Source organism: Tinamus guttatus, unplaced genomic scaffold (assembly GCF_059628265.1).
Source record: "Tinamus guttatus ecotype Peru unplaced genomic scaffold, ASM5962826v1 Tinamus_guttatus_pri_ptg000035l, whole genome shotgun sequence".
Classification (NCBI taxonomy): Eukaryota; Metazoa; Chordata; class Aves; order Tinamiformes; family Tinamidae; genus Tinamus; species Tinamus guttatus.
In genome coordinates, this window is record NW_028288569.1 from 8,931,112 (window position 1) to 8,954,961 (window position 23,850).

The window sequence follows — 23,850 nt, forward strand, 5'->3', positions numbered from 1 at the left end:
GTGTGTGTGCACGAACACGTAAATTTGTACTGAGTACTGGGGATATGATGTCTTGAGAGACTAACGACCATGCTTGGGGAGATGCCAGGGAGGGAACTGCTGGTGTCGGCATCTGAAGCCTGCTCAGCCCACGGATTTGGCGAATCCCTGGGAGTTTGAGGGATATTGTTAAAGAAGCCAGGGGAAAGCAGAGGAAGGCGAGGGTCTCATGCCATCATCTCTCTTGTCATCCACAGGAAGGTGCTGCCCCACCTCCACTGCATCCTCTGAGGCAGCTTATGGGACCCTTCCCTGGGTGCCTCTGCTCCAGAACATGCTGCATGGGATGGCAGTGACACGTGGAAGGAAGAGACCAATGTTGCCCATCCCCTGCCTGATCCTCACAGCTGCTACCTGCTTGGCCACGCTGAGTGAGTTTCCTTTGTTACTCCTCTATTCCATCTTGGTTTATGTTTTGTGTTGAGGCAAATAAAGGCTATTAAACTCAAGACACCAGATCCCACTCCTCTCTCAAGAGCTTTGGCTTCTCCCATCTCCCTAAGAGACATTTTACAATGTCCAGCCTCACTCTGGAGGTGATTTCTCTCTCCATTCCTTTCTCTATAGCCTTGACCAAAGGTCTGGGTTCAAACACTCCCCAGAAGGATAAGGGGTTACAGCTGGAGTTAGACATCTCAGCATGACAGTGGCAAGGAGAACTGGGGCTGATGTGCATCTCCAACCATTAGGGCGGTGTGGGGGGCAAAGGGGACTGTGCAGCACAAGTTTAGGCAATGACAAATGCAAAACATATCAGCAATAGTTTTTCCCATCTTGCGTTTTGCTGAGACTCAGGATTTTCTTACTTCCTTTTCTTTCCTTGGGTGTAGGTGAATCTCTGCGCGTCACTGTCCAGCCTGCCTCCATTGTCCAAAAGCTGGGGGGCTCAGTCAGCCTCGGGTGTGTGGTGGACCCCCCCAGGGTGAACCTTACCTGGAGACTGAACGGGAAAGAGCTGGTCGGATCGGATGACGTGCTGGGCATCCACATCGAGCGAGGGAAGCTCGTCATCGCAGCTCTCAACAACCACACCGTGGGCCGCTACCAGTGCATTGCTCGTGTGCCTGAAGGAGTCATCGCCAGTGTTCCTGCAGTGGTAACCTTAGCCAGTGAGTAGTTTCAGTCTTCTGCCATCCCCTATGCTGCTCGGGCTTCCACTTGTGCATCTTGAGAGGTTCATTCAAACTCATGTGTCTGTGCTGGTGCCAAGGGAGTGCTCACTCGAGCCATTTTATAGCATTTCCTACTATAGACCAAATATTGTGTTTTTGTCTGGCCATGACTTAGGAAGTTACTCTGCATGGCAGGCTACAGACCTGCCCTGTGGTGAGTTTACAGAAACCCACAAAGAGCAGGAGCAACATCAGCTAATTTTGTGTGTGTCTGATTCCCTGACTTCGTGTTGACTGAGAAAGGGTAACTCACACCTACTGGTAGAAGGAGAACTGCCCTTGTTTTGAGTCAGAGTCTGATCCTCTGTGACTTGCTGAGTTCCTAACTGAGATCACCAAAAGGTACCTGCTGGTGCTGGTCACTAAGCCATGGCCTGGGCTGTTACCAGCCAGGGGTCAATATCTACTATCTTTTGCTGCCTGCCTGGCCTACAGAAAGCATGAGTCCCTTGCCCCACTCACCCTGTACTGCCCCAAATTCATATTAGGGATGTTCCTACAAGAAAAAGGGAGAGTTGAGGGAGGTGGTGTCTTGTTTAAGGAGGGCTTTGAATGTATGGCGCCAGTGAAGGCAGAGGCCTGCATTGGCAGGACACTGATACAGAGCAGCAGAGTATCTAGAAGCACTTGTAATATAATTTTTATCTTTAAGGGGCAGGATGCTGTGTTTACTATAGCCACAGGGATCCCAGTGGGGCAGGCTCTCCTTTCCTGGAGGTTTGTCCTCTTTGTATTAAGTTGCAATGGCAATGGCAGGTAGCAAGGGGCCACCTTGTTTCCAAGCTACAGATTTGGGTGCTTTGATGCTGTCTCTAAGCTCATGTCCTCCTCATTGCTGCTGTCTTGTGCACACCTCAACCGAGGAGATGTGTGTACATAGTGAGGAGCATCTTAGACTGGGGAACTGCTCTTATGGGGTCAGGTTTTTGCCAGATGTTATGCTCAAATCGGAGAAAGTGATGTATTTGGATGCACCTGAGGAAGGACAACCCACGCCTGCTGGTGGAAAGATAGAGGGAGGGAAGGATGGTGGGAGGATGGTGGAAGGGGAGAATCGCCCCTCTTTGGCAGCAGAGTCTGCTGCTCTCCAAGACCTGTGCAGTTTCTGACAGCAAGTTCACGCAGAGGAGACTGCTCCCCCTGGCAGTTGCAGGGCTGTCTCCTGCCCCCTCCTCTGGCTTGGGGAGGCCTCCATCTCCCTGGAAAGGGGGAGCTAAGGTTTAAAAAGTGAAGGAGTGAAGATATTTGTGTAAAGCGGAGCTGGCTTTGCTCTAAAGCCAAGAGCTATTGGCTTGTCACTGATACATTAATCAGAACTGAAATGTTTAGGCCGGGCTGGGTAGGAGGAGGAGAGGGAAAGTGAGGGAGAGTCCTGAGCTCCAGTGCAGGGCGGGAGGGGGTTGTCACCCGGCTGAATCCGTCGGGGAATTTGGCCGGAGCTCTGCACCGAGATTAAGTTTCGGAGAACACATTCCAGAGCAGAAAGGGGGCTGTGTGTGCCGGTGGCCTGGCAGAGGGAAGAAGAGGAGGGGAGAGGTGGATGGGATTACTAGGGGCATGGTTTGCATTTAGAAGAGCAGGGTGTGCTCCTCAGCCTGATCTCTTCATTCCTGGACTGAAATTCCCCCCACAGACACATGTACTCCTCCCTACCCCCAGGTTGGCCTCCTAGGACCAAGCACTGCTGTTTGGCCTATCTGAGCCCTCTGCACTGGAGTCAGTGGTAGAGGAAAGGCAGATCCTAGCGCAGGAGGTCCCACCATGTCCCTCAGGACAGATCGAAGCTCTAACCGAGTCCACTTTGATTTAAGTCCACTTTGCAGCCCACACGAGTCTCGGGAACACGAGATGGAAGCTGCTGTGAACAGGTCCGATCAGAACTGATCTGCCCTGTGATTATTTGCACCTTCACAGACCTCAGCCCTCTTCAGCCACTGAATTGTAACTAGTCCATGAAGGAGCCTCCCCTGCTACCCTGTGTGGCTCCCCTGTCTGTATAGGGGAGCCCAGTAGGCAGCAACTGTGTAGGAGCCTGGTAGGCGTCAAACACAGATTTGGGCAGTTTTGAGCAACAGAGAGCTCCAGATGGGGAAGGTTTGACAGTTGGTGAGTGGAGCGAGAGTGGGAAGCCCTAGAAAGGTGGGGGCCTGAAGGTGTAGGAGGGAGATCTCTCTTTGTGGGGCCAAGGGGAGGGAATCAAAAGAACAGGTTCATCTCAGTGAACTTTCTAAAGCAGCTCTGCGTAAGTCTGAAACAGCAGAGTAGGCAATGATCTGTAGTGGGACTGAGTTTGAGAGCAGTGGCAGCAGATGCGCCATGGGCTGCCGCTTCAGTTCCAGACCGTGTCTGCAGGGCCCTCCTCAGCGCTGGACTGGTGAGACCCTCCTCTCGGGGGAAATAGGGAAGCCCCTGGCAGGCAGGCAGGGCAGTTTACTTGCCAGATCACCTTTGGGGCTGAGAGGTGTTAAAATAAAATCGCTCTGGACGTTTTAGCCCCATCCCAAAACATCTTGGGTGGAGGGAGAGAAGTGATGCTGGGCTGTGAGTGAAACATGCTGGAGACACGAAGCATTTTCAAGGTGTTCTTTAGAAGAGGGCCAGGTTCATTAGACAAGTTGTCTTACTAGCTTTGGAGGAGGTAGCTGACATCTTATGGCTACATTTTAAGCTATTCCCCTATTTTTTCTCCCCCCCCTTTGGGAGAAGTGCCCTAGAGCACCGCAGACTGTGTGCGCCGCACTCCGTGGTGGCAGCCTCATGCTTTACTGACCCTCAGCGAGCAGGTCACCTTTATCCTGCTGACAGCTGTGGCCTTGGGATGGCTTCCTGCTGCCCACGTCAACGATGCCTGTTGGCATTCCTGCGTCCATCTCGTTCTCCTTGGGTTGGAGGGCTGGCTGAAACCAGCAGTCCCTTCCTCAGGCAGAGGGGAAACAGGTTATCCTATAGCGAGGGCCCAGGGGAGCAGGGATTTGCAGAAAGGGAGGACTTCTTAAAGGAGCAGCACTTCAGCTATTACATGAGCAATTTGGAGCCCGTTCTGGGTTTTTCTGGGTGAGGAAAACGTCCCAAATCTGCCCCTTTTTGGGACGAAGCCGCGCAGAACGTGCAGCCGCTGTGGGCAGGTGGCCCCTGGGCCCTCCTCTGGCCGGGGCCTCTCTCCGCCCGACTGCCCTGCGCGCTCGGCCGGTGAGCGGCACGGAGGGCTTCGCTCGCCCCGCGCATCTCCCCAGGGCCTGGCCCCGGGGCAGCGGTGAGGCCAGGAGTGGGGTGAGGGAAAACAGAGGTGGCGCTTCCTGCGCTGCCGGCCGGGAGGAGGGAGCCGCTGCAGTGCAAGGTGACACGGGGAAGGGGGATGGGGTTGGGGAGATCCTGCCATGGGGACCTGGCGGGGCAGCACGGCCGCTTCCCAGATGGAGTGAGCAGAGGCGAGAGCTGTAACCCTAAGCTGCTCCGACAGCCAAGGAGGGATTAGCAGGGAGAGCTGCTCCCGTCACCATTTGGGCCGGAGGACCCCCCTGTCCTGGCCCTTTCCTGCTCTCCAAGGCTCTACCTTCCCTCCCTGACCTTCCCTTGCCCTTGAAGTGAAGACAACAGGGAAGAATTTCACCTTGAGGGGCTGCTTCTATTTACTATTGCTTTTTTTGTGTGTGCGTGTGTGTGTGCAAGTTATTTACGGCCTCCCGTTCGTTTAATCTGCTGCGTCTGGCCTGTCTCGTTCCTTGGCCCCGGGCCCCGGCTCGGCTGGCTTTGCTCCCCAATGACAGCAGCTCGGCCAGCCGCAGGCCTGACCCTCCTCGTGCTGCCGCTCGCTCACGGGACCACGGGATCACGCCTGTGCCCGCGGCGCGCGCGGACGCGGGCAGCGGCCTTTGCTTGCACTCTCTCTTTCTAATAAAGAAGGAAAGGAAAAACTTGCTGTTATCTCAGTGCAGCTGCGATGTGCAACGCTCCGCCTGCCTGCAGCGCCTGGGGACTCGCAGCCTCCCTGTGGTCAAGGATGTCGTTTAAGGACAAGGCCCCGTGTTTGTGTGTGTCTGCTGCCCTCCGGGCTGGGCGTGCGCTAAAGCAGGGCTAGGAATGAGGCAGGAGAGCCATGCAGGCTGTTGAGGAAGCACTGGCCTGAGGATTTTGCACGTGACCACCTTTCCATACTCCCTCCCTTGGGGTTGTCCCCATCCCCAGGGTCCCCGTGGCATTGGGATGTGGCCCTGCTCTTAGAAAAGCAAGTGGACTTGCAGCACCCTCATGGCTTCCCCCATCTGCAGGTCTAACTTTAGAGAAGTCCTTCTCTGCTCCGCACCCAGTGCAGACCGGAGCTGCCCTCTCTTACCGGTCTCTTACTCTTCCTGACATCCAAAACCTGGTGGTGATTTTCCATGCCGGGAAGGCTGGTGTTGCCTGGCGGGCGCCGCTGCCGCAGGGGCCTGGCTCTGCTCTTTCTCCTGCCTCCCTGGCTCCTGGGCCCCTTTCCCCTCTTGTGGGGCTGTGCGTGTGTCTGCGCAGATCCCTGCCAGCGCTGCTGGAGCCTGTGCCTTGGCTCCGAAATCTTAATTTGGATGTGATGAATTCGGACCACCAAGGCGCACATTAATTTTCCTGATGCTCGTTTATATTTTGTTGATCGGAGAAGTATGTGTGATGTGGGCAGGCAGACACTGGGTTCTCGCCTCCTCTCCACCTCTTTCCATTTCCGTGGCTCTTACTATTTTATTCCATGATCAAGTAGAAAAAGCGAAGGAGAGAAAATAAGCAGCTGCCTCCCCCTCCCTTGCAGTAACTTTCGTTGTCGAAGGAGCAAAACGTGCTGCCAGCTTCTCACAAGTCAAGAGAGTTAACCCTCATCTGGCTTTAATACCCAGTGGAAACATGGCTCCCCTCCTCAGCCTGTCTTAAAGGATTAATCACATTTCTGAACTTCACTCTTATTCCTCCTTTTTATTATTATTTTTTAATTGAATGATGCCAAGAAATTCCAGAAGTATTAAGCATGTTCTCTGCAAATCATTTTTATGACATTGCAAAACCTCCCCTTCTCTTTTCAACCTCCTCCCTGTTCCTCAAATCTGGGCACGGGAACACTCGCTCCCCCGACGGCCCGGCAGCGTCTCCAGTCGCCGTTCGGGGAGGCTTCTGCGCCGCCTTGCCAAGAGGACTGGTTTTTATTTAAACTTTATAAAGGGTCTTGCTTTAATCAGAAAGTCTGTTTGAGAAATTTCATGTCACTTTTCCATGACTGTGGGTGGGAGAAGCTTGGAGCCAGAGTTGTCTTTTGCTCTTGGAGCGCTGCTATATTTCCCAGAGAACAAAAACACATTTTTGTGCTCACTGGAGCTGCCAAGGGAGGGCCGTGTGGAGTCCACTCTCCACGAGCCCTTGTTTCCCCCTGCCGCTCTCCAAACTGCCCCGGGTCACAGGCACCGCGTGTTTGCCTTGGTTCGGAGGGGCGGCGGAGCTGTTGACAGCGCCTGGCCTGGCTGTGGCTGGCGAGGGATGCAGCGCGTCGCCCTGGCATGGGGTTTTGAAAAGAAAACGCGGTCTCGGCCTGACTTAGCGGCGTGCGGGACGCGGCCTGCGGCCCGTCGGCACTGCCGAGCCCCGGCGCAGCTGCGGGACTCGCTGCCGCCAGCGCAGCGCTGTCACCCGTGGCCAAGCAGACTGGTGCAGGGCGCTATACACATGCGCGAGCGGGGCTCTTTCTTCCAAGGAGGGTGGAAAAATCCCAGGCAAGGACGCGCAGTTTTTTCCATCGCAACTGCCAGCCTGTCGCTCCCCAAAACTCAGGGCCCCTTCCCTCGCGGGTGAAATCAAGCAGACCTGGCTCCAGCCTGCACTGCCATTCCCGTTTCCCAGATCAGGCCTATGAGGAAAACAACTCCCCTCACGCGGTGCCGCCAGGTGCTGCCGTGTCCGGAGGCTGCCGTGTCCGGAGGCAAGGGCAGGGACGGCGGCTTTTGAGGAGGGGGCGGCTGCGCCGCACAGGCTGGACATGTGCTGCAGATGGAAGCCCTCAGGCGCTGCCGTGACAGCCTCTTCTGGCCCAGCAGCTGGGAGAAAAGCAGGAGGGAAGGGCAGAGGGCTGAGCTGTGGGGAGCTCGAGCCTGGGAAAACATCCCCCCCTTTCTGATGAGCTTCCCAAATGGATGTAGCCAGCAGGCAGGTGCAGGTGCGTGGTCAGAGGCCTCTCCTGCTGAAACCCCATCCCTTCCTGCTATTCTGCTACTCTCATTTACTTCTTTTTTTTTGTTTTGTTTGCAAAGCTGCCGGAAACGCAGTGCAAGAATGGGGGGCTCACGAGCCATCGCAAAAGCTGCCCCGACGCAGCTCCTGTCCGCTCAGGAGCCTTCCCGTCCCCGCCTCCTGTTACCCTGACAAACCATCTCGGCTGCTGCGAGCAGGCCTGCCTGGGGCTCCGCTCGCTGCCCCCTGGTTTTCCTCCTGCTCTTTGAACTGGGGTGCAAGCACCGTTGAGACATACTGAAATTATGGTGGTTAACCAGGGCTTTGGCTGTAAAATATTTGGCGGGAGCAAGAATTCCTTGTGTGGAGATGTCAACGGTTCAGGCCATGGGAGAGTTGGAAGCGGAGCTCTAGGCCTGCAAAACACATGCTGAGAATGACACCTTTCCTGCCTTGCATTCCCTCTTCTGCACTTGCCTTTCAGAACAGATATTTCCCACTGGCTAGTCAAAATAGTCTTTCTGAGGTCCTTTGCATCTAAACCTTGTTGCCTGAGCCTCCCAGTTTTTGTTCGTCTTCACTGTTGTCTGCCTTTCGATGCGAACCTTCTAACCTGGTTTCTCTGGAAGGTTTCTGAGGTGGTTTTCTGAGGAGGTCTCTCTGGAGCCAAAGGCAGGATGCTGAGCCAGCCTGTGACCTGCTGTCCTTTGCTGTCTTTACAGACCTCAAAGATTTCAAGTTTGATGGCCAGCACGTGATCGAAGTGGATGAGGGGAACACGGCCGTGATCGCCTGCGATCTGCCTGAAAGTCACCCCAAGGCCCAGGTCCGCTACAGTGTGAAGCATGAATGGCTGGAGGCATCCCGAGGTGAGTGCCAGGCAGGGATGAGCACCTGGAGGGGTCTCACACAGCCTTCAGTTTTACCTTTCCCTAGCAGTAGTAACTTTATCTGCTGCCTCCTTTCTTTTCTGTTCCTTCTGTGCTGGCTTGAGCATGGGTTATTTTAGAGCCTCTGCCAGGTCTCTTGGATTTCCCCCACTAGCTATGGCTGGGGAGACATGTTTGACACCAACTCGTGAAAGGAGAGAGGAGTCAGAATTAGCTAATATACCACGTTGCTTTTCATTGGGCTTCTTTGTTTGTTCATGAAGCATTCCTCTAGTCCAGTCCCTCAATAAGGATGACTCTGAATCTGAATTTGGGGGAGACTTTAAAATTTGGATCTGAATTTTGCAACATCTCTCCACTTGTTGCACATACCTGTCAAGTTTGCTTCACGCGACGCCCTTCCCCTCTTGCTTCATTGCCACCAGCACCCTGAGCAGTGCTGGAGCCAATGGGGTCATTTCGCTGCTTCATTGTTTCTGGAGGGGTACTCCTTGTGACCAGGCACCATCTCCCCTCTCTCCTTGTAGACAACTACCTTATCATGCCGTCTGGGAACCTTCAGATCGTCAATGCCAGCCAAGAGGATGAGGGAACTTACAAATGTGCTGCCTACAACCCCGTGACTCAGGAGGTGAAAACCTCAGTCTCCAGCGAGAGGCTCCGTGTGAGACGTAAGCCATTCCCTCTCGCTGCATGTCCTCCTAAGCGCTCCGAGCCCTGGGAACACATACCAGTGCTGTTCCAGCTGGTTTTCTCTGTGAACTGACAATAGCAGCTGCTGGGAAAACTCCATCCCAGCATCAGAAGGCTCTGATCCCCAGGGTATGTGTGTGCAACGCCTGGGGTTATGGGTACCTCCTCTGGGGTTGCACACACGTACCAGTGCAGGGGAACAGCACTAACCCTACCATTTCCACTACCTGTGCTCTGCACAGGACACTTCCCCACCGGCCACCTTCCTTCCCGCCCACCTCCTTTCCTTCTCTCCTTGGCAGGCTCCACAGCGGAGGCAGCTCGGATCATCTACCCGCCCGAAGCTCAGACCATCATCGTCACCAAGGGCCAAAGCCTCATCCTGGAGTGTGTGGCCAGCGGGATCCCACCGCCACGCGTCACCTGGGCCAAAGACGGCTCCAGCGTCTCCGCGTACAATAAGACACGGTTCCTGCTCAGCAACCTCCTGATTGACCCCACGAGCGAGGAGGACTCTGGCACCTACAGCTGCATGGCTGACAACGGAGTTGGCGAGGCTGGAGCCGCATTCATCTTCTACAACGTGCAGGTGTTTGGTGAGTGCTGCAGTAGCCCTTGCTCATAAACGGTGTACCTTAGGTGTTTCCACTGTGCGTTTGTCCTCTTCTGACAAGCCTGTGTGTACATAATACATGCCAATATTTTGCTGGAGTGCCTTTTGTCCAGGTGCTGGCCTGTTGTTGGCACCAGTACAACTTTCAGAGCATGGTGTTTCAGCTAAGAAAAATGGGATTATTATGTGCCTACTGTCATGGACTGATAGGAGCAGCTGCCCTTGGACCTGCTCTCCTTGTGGCTCACATAGATGCTGAAGGGGAGGAGTAACAAAGCAGACCCCTGTGTGCCCCTGGAACGGAAGCAGGACTAGAAGGGCTGAAGATCTGTGCCTTTAACCTCATCCCTGCCAGGGAGGACAGTCCAAAGCCAAAGTCCAAAGCTGTGCTGCTCGCCGGGTGATGCTCAGCTGCTGTCTTTTTCCCCACACAGAGCCCCCGGAGGTCGCAATGGAGCTGTCCCAGGAAATCATTCCGTGGGGCCAGAGTGCCAAGTTCACGTGCGAGGTGCGCGGGAACCCGCAGCCCTCGGTGGTGTGGCTGCGCAACGCCGTGCCCCTCACCTCGAGCCACCGGCTGCGGCTGTCGCGCCGGGCGCTGCGCCTGCTCAGCGTGGGGCCCGAGGACGACGGCATCTACCAGTGCATGGCAGAGAACGAGGTGGGCAGCGCACAAGCCATGGTGCAGCTGAGGACAGCCCGGTCAGGTAAGGCTGTGCCCAGTCTCTTCTCAGAGCTTGTGACTAGCCAGGCACAGAGTTTAATGCACAGGGAAGGGTCAGAGAGGAGGAGAAGGAAGTCTGTGTGAAACCCTCGTGCCTGTGCAGGAGCTGTCATGTTCTTCCCTCCCTTTCGCTGTGCCTAAACCTTCCCTAGGGTTTCTCTGACTGGGATCTCTGAATTTCCATGTAGGAATGAATGATACCAATGCCACATGAGCCTACCCAAGCTAGCTGTGCATGAGAGACATAAGACAAGCGGGTGTAGTGCCTTACCTCTTGGCCTATTGAGCTCTCTATATCTGAGTTTGCAGTAAGCAAGAGCCTAAATACTGATGTGGGTGGACATGCCTGGGGTAAAAGAGATGCCACCTGTTTATTTGGTCCGTGCTGAGCTTTTCCAGGCTAGGAGAACTTCAAAGGGGTAGGAAACACCACGTAGCCATGATCTATTCTGGAAGATGCCTCAGAGAGACAAGTTACGTTTGTACTGGGAGAAGGAGAGTCTGTTTCTTACATAGCTTAAGTGGTCCAGCAGCCAGCACAGCCTGGGGCCTGACACCTTAAAGAAGCCTGTGCTGCAACAGGAGGGCACCTTCAGGCTACTGAGAGGATTAATTTAAGGGGCTCCTCATTGCCCTGCCTTCACAGCAGACTGGACCTGGCATTTGCCCTGCCTATCTCACTCGTTCACTTACTCTGGGTATCTGTTTCAGGCACTACCCTGAAGCCTGGGCGAGATGCCTGGCCGGGCTCAGCACAGCCTCCGACACCACCTTCCAGGAACAGTGCTCCAAAGCTGCCCCTGGATAAAGCTGGATTCCAAAAGCCTGGGACAACCCCTCTGGCAATGTCTCCAGAGTGTGCAGCCAACAGAGAGCCCGTGTTCCCAGCGGAGGCCCCCATCATCCTCAGCTCTCCCCGCACATCCAAGACGGATAGTTACGATCTGGTGTGGAGACCTCGTCCTGACAGCAGAGCCCCCATCCTGTATTATGTGGTGAAGCATCGCAAGGTATCCCTGTCTTGCCCTGTTCCTGTCTTTCCTCTGCACCCATTTCATAGGTGGCCTGATGGCCCTATTGCACCTTCATACTGCACATTTGCACACCCCATGGGGCACAGGCACCCGATGCTCACTGGCGGTGCTGCTTGGTGTGACCTCTGCCGCTGCAGCCTCTGCCCACAGAGGTGTGTGTGAGGAGGGCAGGCTGCGAGGGGGTCGCTGGGCTTTCCAGGAGCAGTGGCCAGAGTGGAGCACCTGGCCCAGCCCCTGGGCACCCGCGCTCAGCGACGACGACGAGTGAGCACAGGGCTGTCATAGCAATGCTGCATCTTTGGGGGGGCCTGAAACCACCTGTACCTCAGGGTTCTCTTCTGGAAGATGAAAGGCTCCATGCAGTCAAGCATGGCCCTCGGGTGACGGCACAGAGCAAGGCCCAGGGGTGCCCATGAGCAGGGCCCTGGGGGCTCCTGCCCTTCCCGGCACTTCTCAGCACAGCGGGCAGGCTCCATGCAGGGCCACAGCCCAGCTGCTGCTCTACAATATCCAAGCACCAATGAAACAAAAATTTGAAACAAAAATTCAGCTTTCGAGGTGATGCCAGGCATCTCTTCTCAATTTACTGGAGATTCAGGGACAGGGAAAAAAAAAAAAAAAAAACTCGGATTTAGCTGTGTGCTTCTTGGATTTCTTTTGAGTATGCAGGGAGTTTGCAGCTGAGTGGTAAGTTTTGTCCTGGGGTTCAAGTACATTCCAAATCTGGTATGTTTTAGATTCCCAGGCACTGCAAGGCACCATTTTCAATTATATATGTATCTGTTTTCCTGGAATCTTTTGACTTCATGAAAATATTTGTAATAATAGGAGGCTTTTATAACCCCTGCACACATCCTTGATTTCATTCTAAACAAAGCTTAAACTGAGGGTTTCAGCTAACCAGCACTTTAAAGAGCCCTTTGAAACAAAGACATGAGATGCCAACACAAGAACACAACAGGCAACTTTAAATAAAAAAGCAAAAAAAATGCCAAAAGCCACACCAGACTATTGGGTCTCTTTGTCTGCCAGGAAGTGATGTGTCCCCCGATGGCATATCATGTAACAACTAATTCTGCATGTGATCTTAACTTGCAGACTGGAGTTTGACCATATTTTATTTGTTTTTTCAGCGCTTCACCTGGAAGGGTCTGTAGGGCAGTGGAGGTCACCGTGGGTCACTGCAGTTTGCAGTAATATGTTTTCAGTGTAGTCCAAATTCTCAGCTGGAGACTCTTTCTTGGGATGCTTAAGGCTTGTATGGGAAGGGCTTAGTCCCAATAACCCTTAAACTTGTTTAGAAAGAGTGTCTTTCCATCAGAGATACTTAGAATCAAGTTATATAATGATCTGGGTTTAAGATCTCTGCCTGGAACTGCGTGTGTGTGGAGAGGGAAGGAATCAATTCAGCCTCGAAAGAAAAGGCTCTTTGTGTGCAAGATGGCTAAGGAAGGCAGAACCTACTGACGGGAGACTTAAATTTGTACTGTGCATGGATCTGTCTCTCCTCTGGAAAATAACTCAGGATGGTTCTTTTCCCTACTCCTACACTGCCCCTAAAATCTCAATAGCCTGCAGGCACTCAGATGCTACACAGCCCTTATCTTTGTTTCTTAAGAATTTTTCTTTTTCCTGGATATTAGCAGTCTTTAGAGCTCCCCTCTTTGGCCTCACAACTCTACAGCCTCAGGAATAAAAATAAAATGGGGCAGGCATTAATCAGTCAGTGTCAAATGCCTGGAGAAGATAAATGATAGAGCAGAGTCTTGGCATTTCCGTTTTGTTGCGTTGTCTGCATTGCTAATGCTCCTTTCGGCACTGGGTCACCTCCATGTCCTGTGCATTTGCCTGCAAAAATATTATCCTTGCAGCTGGGGAGAAAGAGGAAGGTCCCACCTTCCCTCCCCCTCTCTCTGGGGCATCAGGACACGGCTGAAAAATGAACCGTTTTCAAGCACAGACATACGTGCTCTATTCCTCGCTAGACTTTAGGGTTCCTCCGTTGAGCCAGGAAATGCCGAAGCTCCGTAGACTTAACTCCACTTGGCTCTAAGTGTCCTTGGGCAGGCGCAGCTTCCCAAAATGCCATGGTATAATGTGCAGTGGCGCAGCCTGAGAGGGGCCTGGACATCCCTCTGTAGCAGGCAAGGACCTGGCAGCCCCGAGGTGATGGTCGGCCTCCCCCTCCAGCAGAGCTAGCCAGTTAGCAGGGCAGGCCCTGCGCAACTGGAGAAAAAGCCAGGCTTTAAGTGATTTGGGTCCGTATCTCCTAAATGGCTCCCAGGCACCTCATTCCATGGAGATGGTCATATCAGAGTTTGGGCGGTAGGAGAGATTTGGCTCCTAAACCCACTAGACACTTTGGCTAACTCTACCTTTGGTGAGCATGAGTGCTGCTCTGTGAAAGCAGAGAGGAGCCGCAGATAGAGCAGAGGTGAGCGAACCTCTGAAGAAAATACCCCATGCCTGGTGGCTTGTTCTCTTTATACCCAAATCTCCCTTCCTCTGCAGAAGAGCAGCAGGGCACTGAGGCAGGGACGTTAGCCTGGGTGCTACCACGGGTACCGTGCGCCTCGGAGCTGGGGCAGGCGGGAAGCCGGGCTCACCCACAGGCCTGCAGCGCATGCCTCGCTCCCTCAGCAGGTCACCAACGCCTCGGAGAGCTGGGCCGTGAGGGACATCCCCGCATCGCAACACCGCCTGACCCTCACGAGGCTGGACCCTGGGAGCCTCTACGAGGTGGAGATGGCCGCACACAACTGCGCCGGCGAAGGACAGACGGCCATGGTGACCTTCAGGACTGGTAAAGGTCAAACCTCTCCCTGGGTGTTTTGCTTTGAAGGGCTCTTGGAGGCACTGGCCTCTGGCCTCAATGGTGCTGGCCCTGCCCTGACAGCCTCTCCCAACCTTCGGGAGCAAGGGGTTGTTTCCGCTCTGGAAACATGTCCGCCCCTGAGCTTAGAGCGACTCTGTCCAAAGGGAGGGACAGAGGAGGGGGAGAGTGGCATGACTGAAATGGGGGCAGGGAAAATAAAGTCTTCCCTTTTCCTTGGGATGGAGTAAATGGCTTCCTGTCTGGGGCTCAGCCGGACACCTGCGGACCCGTAGGAAGTAGGTCTGCATAGGGCATGTCAAAAGGTCATTTAATCTCTCCTCTGCCTACAGGCAGGATCAGCTGCACAGGGGTGGTTCCTGGCAGGTGTTTATCTAATCTGTTCTTAAGTGTCTCTCCTCCACTAATGGAAACTCCAGGCTCTCCTGCAGTCTCTTCAGTATCTCCTCAGTATTGCTACCATTAAAAAGATGTTCCAGAAGTCTAAGCTGAGACCCCTTGCTGCTCTGCCTGTGCCCGGCAAGCATGAGAAATGACATTCGTTTGTGGCAACTGTCCCCATAGGGGTAGAGTTGCCCCTTCTCCCCTCAGGCCTCTCTCTTGTGCTTGTTATCAGCTTCTCAGGCAGAAATCTAATGATAGCTTTTTAAGAAAACCCAGCAAACTTTAGAAAATAAAATGTTGGGGATGGGAGTAAAGCTATTTGTAATTTATCAACCCTGCGTTTTAGTGTAGCTTCTAATGCCTGTCTGCAAGTAGAGTGCTTCGAACTTCTGGACTGTTCTGGCCCACAGAGGCCTTATCACAGCAACCTTGCATGGGAATATTTTGTTTGCCCATCAGAACAAAGATCAGCTTTCTACCGTGTCTCCTCCTCCCTGATGCCACCTCTCCCTTTTGAACAGGCCGGCGCCCGAAGCCAGAGATTGTCGCCAGCAAAGAGCAGCAAATCCAGAAGGATGACCCAGGCACAAGCACTCAGAGCAGCAACCAGTCTGACAACAGCCGCCTGTCCCGTAAGACCCTGCCTGAACTGGGCAAGGAGGGAGGGTGAGGAGTACTGGGCTTGGTCTGGGTAATAGAGCCCAGGCTGTGCTGGAGTTGAAGTCTCCACCGAGTAGAGTGAGACCTTGCAAAGCTGAATAGTTCATCGGTACCTCCTGACACAGTCCAGTGCTTCTTGGACACCTCTGCAATTGCTCTGGCGGGCAGACTCAGGAGAGCAGGTTGATCCCCATGGCCTGTCCCATGGTTAACACAAGGAACCCCTTAAGAAGCCCCGTCTCTTGCTGAGAACCACCTGAAGGGTTCAGGAAGCCCCACTAGAGAGTCTGCAAATGCCCAGCACCTGGGAGAAACAAGCTCCCATGCACCGTCACATGCTGAAGGACAGAAGAGAATCCAGTCCCCACAGGTCCTGGAGTCCTTATTTCTTAGCTGAGCCCTACAAAGGGCCCTCTCTAGGGCTGGAGATTACTTCACTCAGCCATTTTATTTCACTGGGGAGACATTAGTTGCTTGGTTAACCCAATTCATTGTATTGTGAACTGTGTCTGCCATTACTGTTATTCACTGCTGCCATGACGCTTTATGTGAATTTCCTTGTAGTCCTCCTTCCATCTCCTGTTCATTCCTGTGTACCCTTTTTTCATCTCCTCTACAACTCGGTCAGCCTCTTTCCCTCCTGCTTTTCAATTGTCTTCCTATCTAGCTATATTTCTACAACGCAAAACTTTTCCTTATTTCCTCCTCAGCTGTTTCCTCTGTTCTCCTTCACCCACTGTTGCCTTTCTCTCCCTAGTGTCAGTCTCCCCCTACTCACCGCTTCCACAGCAGTCAAGCTTTCTTGAGCTCTCCCAGGCAAGATGAATGGGTCTCACGTCTTGGTGTCCTTCTCTGCAGCTCCAGAGGCCCCAGACCGTCCAACCATCTCCATGGCATCAGAAACATCTGTGTATGTGACCTGGATCCCCCGTGGCAATGGTGGTTTCCCCATCCAGTCTTTCCGTGTGGAATATAAGAAACTGAAGAAGTTGGGAGACTGGGTCCTTGCCACCAGTGACATTCCTCCCTCTCGCCTCTCCGTGGAAATACCAGGCCTGGAGAAAGGTAGGTATACGTTCCAGGAAAGCTGTGCAGTCCACGTAGGATGGCTAGCCATCTGTCACATCCTGCTTAGCCCTGGGATGTGTGAGTAGAACTTTCCCTTCCAGCCTTAAACGCAAGAGGAAGTGCTCCAGTTTCTCAGATACTTGGACCAGCATCGATTTGACCTCCCTCAGGGAGACCTGCAGATGCTTTTCTGTATTACAGGATATAGTTACTAACGGCATAGGAGTGTCCTGGTTTTGCCACTTACGAGACATTGTAGATCCTGTCTCTTCCTGGCTGCAGGCAAGGCATATTGGCACAAAAATCCCATTCACATCAGGAAAGAGGCATCGTTGAGCTGGCCTGCTTAAAAGGGGAAAATATCTAGTTAAATTTAAAGAACACAAAATCAATGTTTGGGTAAACTCAACTTATACTCTGAGCTTTTAACTCAGATTTATCTATCTTAGTTCCATATAGTGAAGGAAGGAAGCCTTTCCAGACCTGTTTTGGCATCAGGATGTTTTTTGTCTCTCTCTGAATCCACTCGCGCACCTTTCAGAACAGAATTTTGCTGGATGGCCTCTACACTTTCCATAGAGGAATGTGGGGAGGGAAATAGTAGCAGGTTCAGTTTAGCACATGGCTGAATTCTGGCCATTCAATAACTGTGTTTCTATCAAAGCCTCTCCGAAGGCTCTCCCTGCCTTCTGGAGAAGATGTAGCTCCAGTGCTGACCGTTGAAGTCATTGAAGTCCTCACTACTGTCTTGGTGCAACTCTTATTTCCAATTTCTCCCCTAGGCACTTCTTATAAGTTCCGTGTCCGGGCACTGAACATCCTGGGAGAGAGTGAGCCCAGTGCGGCATCGCGGCCATACGTGGTGTCTGGGTACAGCAGCCGTGTCTATGAGCGCCCCGTGGCTGGGCCATACATTACCTTCACAGATGCCATCAACGAGACCACCATCATGCTGAAGTGGATGGTATGACTTGGGCTTGAGAGGTGGGAAGGGTGCAGATCCGTGGGTGCTGCAGTTCACAACCCCCAAGGTTACCCAACTGGAATCTGTCACCAGCGCAGAGGGAACTGTGATCCAATAGCTTTCTGGGCATGATCCAAGAAGGAGCAAGGGAAGTCTGAGAACGCAGGAAACATTTTGTCCGGACCTAGCATTGTATGCAGGAGGCATTTCACCATGTAACTTCAGGGTCTTGATCATTTTACTCAACAAGCATTGATGCACGGGGTGACTGCTTGCTCTGCTGACCAAATTCTTGACATTCACTAGTACCCCTGACTGTCCCAGTGGTTTCCAGCAGCCATGCCCCTCACTTACCACTTTCTGGGTAGTGATTCTAGCTGCTGGTAATCATTTACAGCAGTCTAATCCAAAGGATTTTTAGTAGGGGATAGGAGTTCTTGGATCACAAGCTCAAATTCAAGCACTTCCAGACACTCAGAGCCAATCCAGAGGGATGCATCCCCCTCTTCTCTCTCACCTTCTTATTGCCAGAAATTGCTGTATGGCAGGATGGGCGCTGGTGTTACTTTAATCACAAGCAGTAACTGATAACAGCTTTGCTGAGGAGGGGTGGTCTCTTGCCAACCTCTGCAATAAAACACTGGGTGAAAGACAGCAGGAACTGCATGGCCTGGGACAGCACGGCCCAAGGTGGGATAGGAACAGAGCTGTTGTTCAGCAACATGAGTCCTCTGGCAAAAGGTAGTTTGTCTGGAAGCCCAGAGCCTAAAGTCTCCTTGCTGGATTGTCCTCCCATGCCACCCACTTTCCAGCCCAGCTCCCTACCCAGTGCACTGTGGATAGGAGAGCAGGCCACGGCTGCTCATTTCTGCCCTTCTCCCCTTCTCCACAGTATATTCCAGCCAGCAACAACAACACTCCCATCCACGGCTTTTACATCTATTACCGCCCCACAGACAGCGACAACGACAGCGACTACAAGAAGGATGTGGTGGAAGGTAGGAGATGTTGGGAGACTGGTCCCAGCTGCTGGTCCCTCCTGGAAGAATCCCGGGCTAGAAAGAGCCCTATGTGCAAAAGGCAGGAGACCTGCAGCTGGGCATTCCTGCTTTAGCTGGCGCTGCTGCGGAGCAGCACCTGGTCCCAGAGGAAGCTAGTGACGCAGTGTGTGTTTTCCCGCCTCAGGGGACCGGTACTGGCACTCCATCAGCCACCTGCAGCCAGAGACCTCCTATGACATCAAGATGCAGTGCTTCAATGAGGGCGGTGAGAGCGAGTTCAGCAACGTGATGATCTGTGAAACCAAAGGTAAGGAGCTCTGCAGGGTGCGCTGGGGAGAGCAGCCCTGCGCCTTCCCTGCCTGCAAGTGTCCAGAGCACAGCAAGGCAGGTACCAGCCCTGCCTGGTGTCCTTCATCGTGCTTCAGGAAATTAGATAGGGGCAGCTTTGGGGCTGGGAGAAGACAGGGGTAGGTTTGCCGATGCCGTTGCTCGGTATGTGCACATACCCATACGCGCAGCACCTTCTTGCAGAGTCCTGCAAGTCCATTGCCATTTCCCTCAGCGTGGTAGTTACCTCTTGTCTCCCTGAACGTTGGGTAGATGGTGACTGGGACAACTTTTCCTCCCTGCTATGAGTTGCTCTGTTTGGCTTTAAGTAGTCCTCAAAACAGCTGTGCTGTCATGGTAGCAACAGCGTTAAGTCCAAGTGGGTGTTTCGGATGAGCATTTCCTTTATTTCTGTTGCTTTAACAGCCTAAGGGACTGGCAGATCTGCAAGTTATGCTCATAGGACCTGTTGATACTGCTCTAGGCGTTAGCCTAGGAAATCCTCTGGCATCCAGGAGCATCCCTCTAAAGCCACTGCAGAAGTCTGGCCAGTCCATAGCAGTGTCAACATCTCTGGAGTATCCTGCTCTTCTTGCTGCTCTTTGTTGCCATAGGGTGACATGCCTACATCCAATTCCCTGTCCTTTCCCTTCGCAGCTCGGAAGTCTCTTGGTCTGCCGGGGCGTCTTCCACCCTCAACGGTGCCTCCCCAGCAGCACCCCCCACTTGGTGGTGGGCACAGTGGCCTGGGCGCAGGGGCCATGGTGGCCCGTTCCAGCGACTTACCGTACTTGATCGTAGGGGTTGTACTGGGCTCCATCGTACTCCTCATCGTGGCCTTCATCCCCTTTTGCCTTTGGAGAGCATGGTCCAAGCAGAGTAAGTAACCTTTCTTGAGGGCTAGTATACAAGATGTGCTCTGCTCCGTGGGTTAGATCTGATGCTGAGTGTATTTGGCTCAACCACCCAAACCCACAAGTGCTCCACATTCTGGGAAGCAGCGAAGGGTTGGGTGGAGAACAAGTCCCAGGTGCCTTGTGGTAGCCCGTCTCAACAAAGGCCACCCTTTGCCCCTTGTGCTGCTTACCTGGTTGACCTTGTTGAGAAGGACCTCTGGGACTAGCCGTAGAGAAAAAGGGCACCCCTTTCTCCTCTCTGGAAGGTCTGTTTCCAAGGATGGCTTTGAGTGGCCAAAATAGCTGCCTGGTAGGCTTCACCTCTGCTCCTGGCCTCAGATTTCCTTTTTCTTCCCATTGCAGAGCAAACCATTGACATGGGCTTCCCAGGAGCGGGGCTGCTGGTGTCATCGTGCCAGTACACCATGGTGCCCCTGAGGGGCGTCTCGGCTCCCCGTGCCAGCGGCCACCCCTTCGTTAATGGGCAGCGCTTTGCCAGCGGGGCGCATCTCAACGGCATCTGCCCCTCCGCAGCGGCGGCCTATGCAAGCACCAAGCCCCGAGATTACAGCCCAGAGGACATGCAGCAGGTACGAGCACAGCCAGGGCACCGCAGGACAGTCATGGAGACCACTCCATGACTGGCCATGAGGCTATGGCTGCAGTGGCAGAGCTCTGTTGGCATGCCGGGCACCTTTTGCCATGTGGAGAAGGAGGAAGCCTGGCTTCTGAAGAGAGGTTTCCTCTTTGCAGTAGAGTCCGTGAGATGGGATGAGCAGGAAGGTCTGCACAGTGTAGGTGAAGAGTTGATTTCTTAGGGTGATGGCTCTAGGTATAGAAAAGGCAGTGAGCAAAGGGATATCCTTCATACCAATAGTTCCTGGTTTCGCTGAGCAAATCTCACAGGGACTGCTTGTGTTGTAGACTCGGTATCTGTAAATGTGACACAAGCCAAGGTAGTGGCACAATTAAGCCCATGAATTGGCTATCAGCGCCCAGTAATTAAGCAGTAGGTGAAAAGTGAGATTTTCAGTGCTCATTCCCACTGTCTCCACTGTAGCAAAAGAAACTGTTTCAGCTTTTCTGTCTCCTTTCATAAGAGCTTCCTCATTCTGCCCCATAGCTCTGGTTCTGTATCCCAGATCAGCACCCACCTCTTAATGCTGCCCTGTGCCACTGCTTTGCTAATCTCTTCCTCTCTCTTTCCAGCCACATGAGGAGACCAACACCTTGCTGCAGGCAAGAGTGCTGCAAAATGGAAATGTCCAGCATGACTACCCGTCCTCCAGGTTAGACGTCCTTACAGTGGGGGAGGCTGGGATGATCCCGACATGTGCCAGTCCTCAGTGTACACTTGGAAAACAAATCCATGCTGAAGCACTAGACCTTCTCAGTCTACATTTTTTTTTAAATAAACTTAATTCCCCTTAAGGCCTGAGTGAAGGGTAATTTCATTTTAGAGATGGTCAAAATCTACCTTTTTCCTTTTTTTTTTTTTTCCTCCTTTTTTTCCTTCTTCTTCCTCTGCTCCTAAGTGGGAGAGTAAAAAGGAGGATGAGACAACTGGTGTCTATAGATGGGTGCTAATAAACAACTGCCCAAGCAGCTGGTGATGTGCAGGTGCAGGTGCCTCGCTCTTCAGACTTCAAGTCACTGCTCCTGTGCACCACACTGCCTCTCCCAGCTTCCATAACTTGCAGGTTTTCCATCATGCATGTCAGTTCCTATCGCCTCACTTGCATTCTGCAAGGACATCCCAATTTGCCATCTTCCCCTCATTCAGGAATGCTGTATACCATTGCATTTAAAACAGTTGGCTCAGATATTACCTAGGTTGTATCTTTTAAGGAAAAAGATCTGTGACTAGTGCTAAACATCCTTGTCTGTTTGCCTGCCTCTCCAGATTGTCCAGTTCAAGACCAGAAGACAGTTCTTTCCTCTACAGTCTCCCAGATGACTCCACTCACCAGCTTCTCCAGCCCCAAGATGATTGTCCTCATCTTCAAGAGCACTTTGTTGGCCTGCATCATCCAGTGATGGGCAGCAAAATGGGCCTGGATGTTCGACGGGATCCCATGTTCCACCAAGGTCAGTGGTCAGGAAAGCTCAGAGCTTGCTTCATCTCATTGTTTTAGGCAGATCTTGCAGGGAAATCTCCTTGTAAAGCCTTCTGGAAGGATGTGCTAGTGCTCAGTAGTGTGGTACAAGAAGAGTTCCTGCAATATTATTGCAGAGAACAGTGGTGCGAAAAGACCTCGTAACAGTTGGAGACTGTTAACTGCCCAGGCCAATTTTAGAGAATGGATTCTAATTTCTCCAAAAACTAACTGCTGCTGGGAGGCACACGCCCACCCCCAGTTGCAGGGACACTGTTCCTTAGCCCTTCTTAATCTTCTAAGCCTACCAGTCAAACACAAAGACCAATTGAACAATTACTTGAATCTATTCCTTGAGGGCTTGATCCAGCCTTCTGGCAGTATGGATCATGTAGCATTTTTTACGTATGTACATTTAAGATTGTAACATCATGTGAAAGCATGGCAGCAAATTCCCATACAGGCAGGACTTTTTTCATGTGGTTCTTTGTCTTTGATTAGACTACCTACTTTCATAAAGCAGGCTGTTGACTGTAAAGCAGCCATGGCATCTCCCATTGCTGTATACATTGTAATCGTGTCTTGCACGTCTCTCTTTCAGGAAGCCCTTGCTGCCTTGGCCTAGTGCCCGTCGAAGAGGTAGAAAGACTAGATTGCTGCCAGTCCAGAGGAGACGTCCATCCCCAGAATTCACTGATCACACCTTTGGATCAGGACCTACCAAGACAACTGAACAGCAGCCCACCACCACTGAGGCCCTTAGAGACTCATTCTCCTACCGGTTAGGGACCCAGCTGCTTTTTGCAAAAGACTTATTCTAAAGAGAGAAAGAGAATGAGTATTTATTTTTGTATAACACCTCTATTTATATATTTATGCACTTGTATATAGATGTATATGTGCCTTTTATAATGCTATGGAAACAGAGGGCATCGTCAGCAACGCAGCAGGAGGGGCCAAGAAACAGGGCAGCAGCCAGATAGGGCACGGGGCTGTTTCCAAGAACAGAAGACTGAAACAGAGCAGCAAAAGAAACACTGTGGGACACAGGCCCCAGCAGAGCTGCTGCCACTGCCTAGCACCCTCTTTGCAGCAAGGGCTTCGTGAAGGATGAGGCTATGGAAAAGGTTTTTTCTTCTCCCCCACGGGAAGGCATCTCCCAGGAATGGGCTCGCATGAATGGACGGGAGTTATGCACTTGCCTAATCAACTTAATGACCTTACGCGTACACACCATCTGCAGCCACATATCTGTAAAGAGAAACCCACGCTTTAACATCCAAAATAAAGGCTTTAGTCTTTTCTGGGGCTAGCTGTATGCTAAATCCTCCCATAGAAGGGGCCTACGTGTTTTTTTTTTTCCCTTGATAAAACATAAAAAAAGGACACTTAGGAAAAAATTATGTTTTCATGCCATTATAGGCTACTAGGTCATCTGATACGGAGCACAAGAGAAGAGGGAAGAGCCCTGTGCCAATTAAGTGACATACAACCTCTAGTGAGGGGTGCAGGTGGAGAAGTTCTCATTTGTCTCTCAGCATAGCCGCAGGGGTTTGAGTGGGAAAACTCAAACCTCTGCAAATTCTTGTCTCCTTGCCCCCCCACCCCGTGTTTTTCCCCCACTTCAAAGGTTTTCAGCATCCATGTCATTTTTTTCCTCCCCTCTCCTAAGGAAACAAAAGGTGCTCAGTGAGTGAAAAGAAAAAAGTGGCAAAAGGCGGGAAGCAGGAAAAGCTAGAGCATGTGCAGATTGTGGTTTTGTTGTTGATTTTAATTAAACAAAAGGTGCAACTCTTCCGTGCTCAGAAGCTTTGCACTGAAAGATCTGTGCAATAAAACTCCACTTTGGGGTTGAAGGAGCTTTTCACATAAAGACAGGGTAAGTGCTGCTGTAGCTGTTCATTCACTGCTAGCATCCTAAATGACAGAGGAATGAAAGAAAACCTGAGAACATAGAGAGCTTGGCTGTGCTCTCTCTCTGATCTGTACAGGCAGGTGCCGGTCAGCGGAATTGGAGTCCAACTTCACCTTTGCTCTGGCTTCCTAGTGCTAGACAAACACCCCCTTCTGCCCTCCTCCATCAGACCTTCTTATTAGGGTCATTTCCCACTTCTATAAAGCAGAAGAAAGGAGGAAATTATTTTATTGGGCCCATGCCCTTCTTAACACTGTAGGTCTTGAAGAGGAAGGACCCTTTGCTTTTCCAAACAAATAGCACTTCCCTTCTCTTTTTACAGTGGCTTTAAATAGCTCAGAGGGAGAAGAAACGCTCTCTT

The 23,850-nt window shown here is 52.3% G+C and overlaps 1 protein-coding gene across 1 annotated transcript; it reads left to right on the top strand.

Annotated features, from left to right (window-relative positions):
* The first annotated feature begins 241 nt into the window (after positions 1–241).
* Positions 242–22,882, top strand: BOC (BOC cell adhesion associated, oncogene regulated). The gene is made up of 18 exons (XM_010211874.2): positions 242–410; positions 870–1,148; positions 8,114–8,260; positions 8,809–8,952; positions 9,277–9,570; positions 10,022–10,294; positions 11,023–11,321; positions 13,989–14,148; positions 15,084–15,194; positions 16,081–16,287; positions 17,073–17,254; positions 18,147–18,252; positions 18,440–18,562; positions 19,240–19,461; positions 19,842–20,068; positions 20,688–20,767; positions 21,382–21,566; positions 22,176–22,882. Exons 1-18 carry the CDS (start codon positions 314–316, stop codon positions 22,358–22,360), a joined length of 3,321 nt encoding a protein of 1,106 aa, XP_010210176.1. The 5' UTR covers positions 242–313; the 3' UTR covers positions 22,361–22,882.
* Positions 22,883–23,850: the final 968 nt, after the last annotated feature.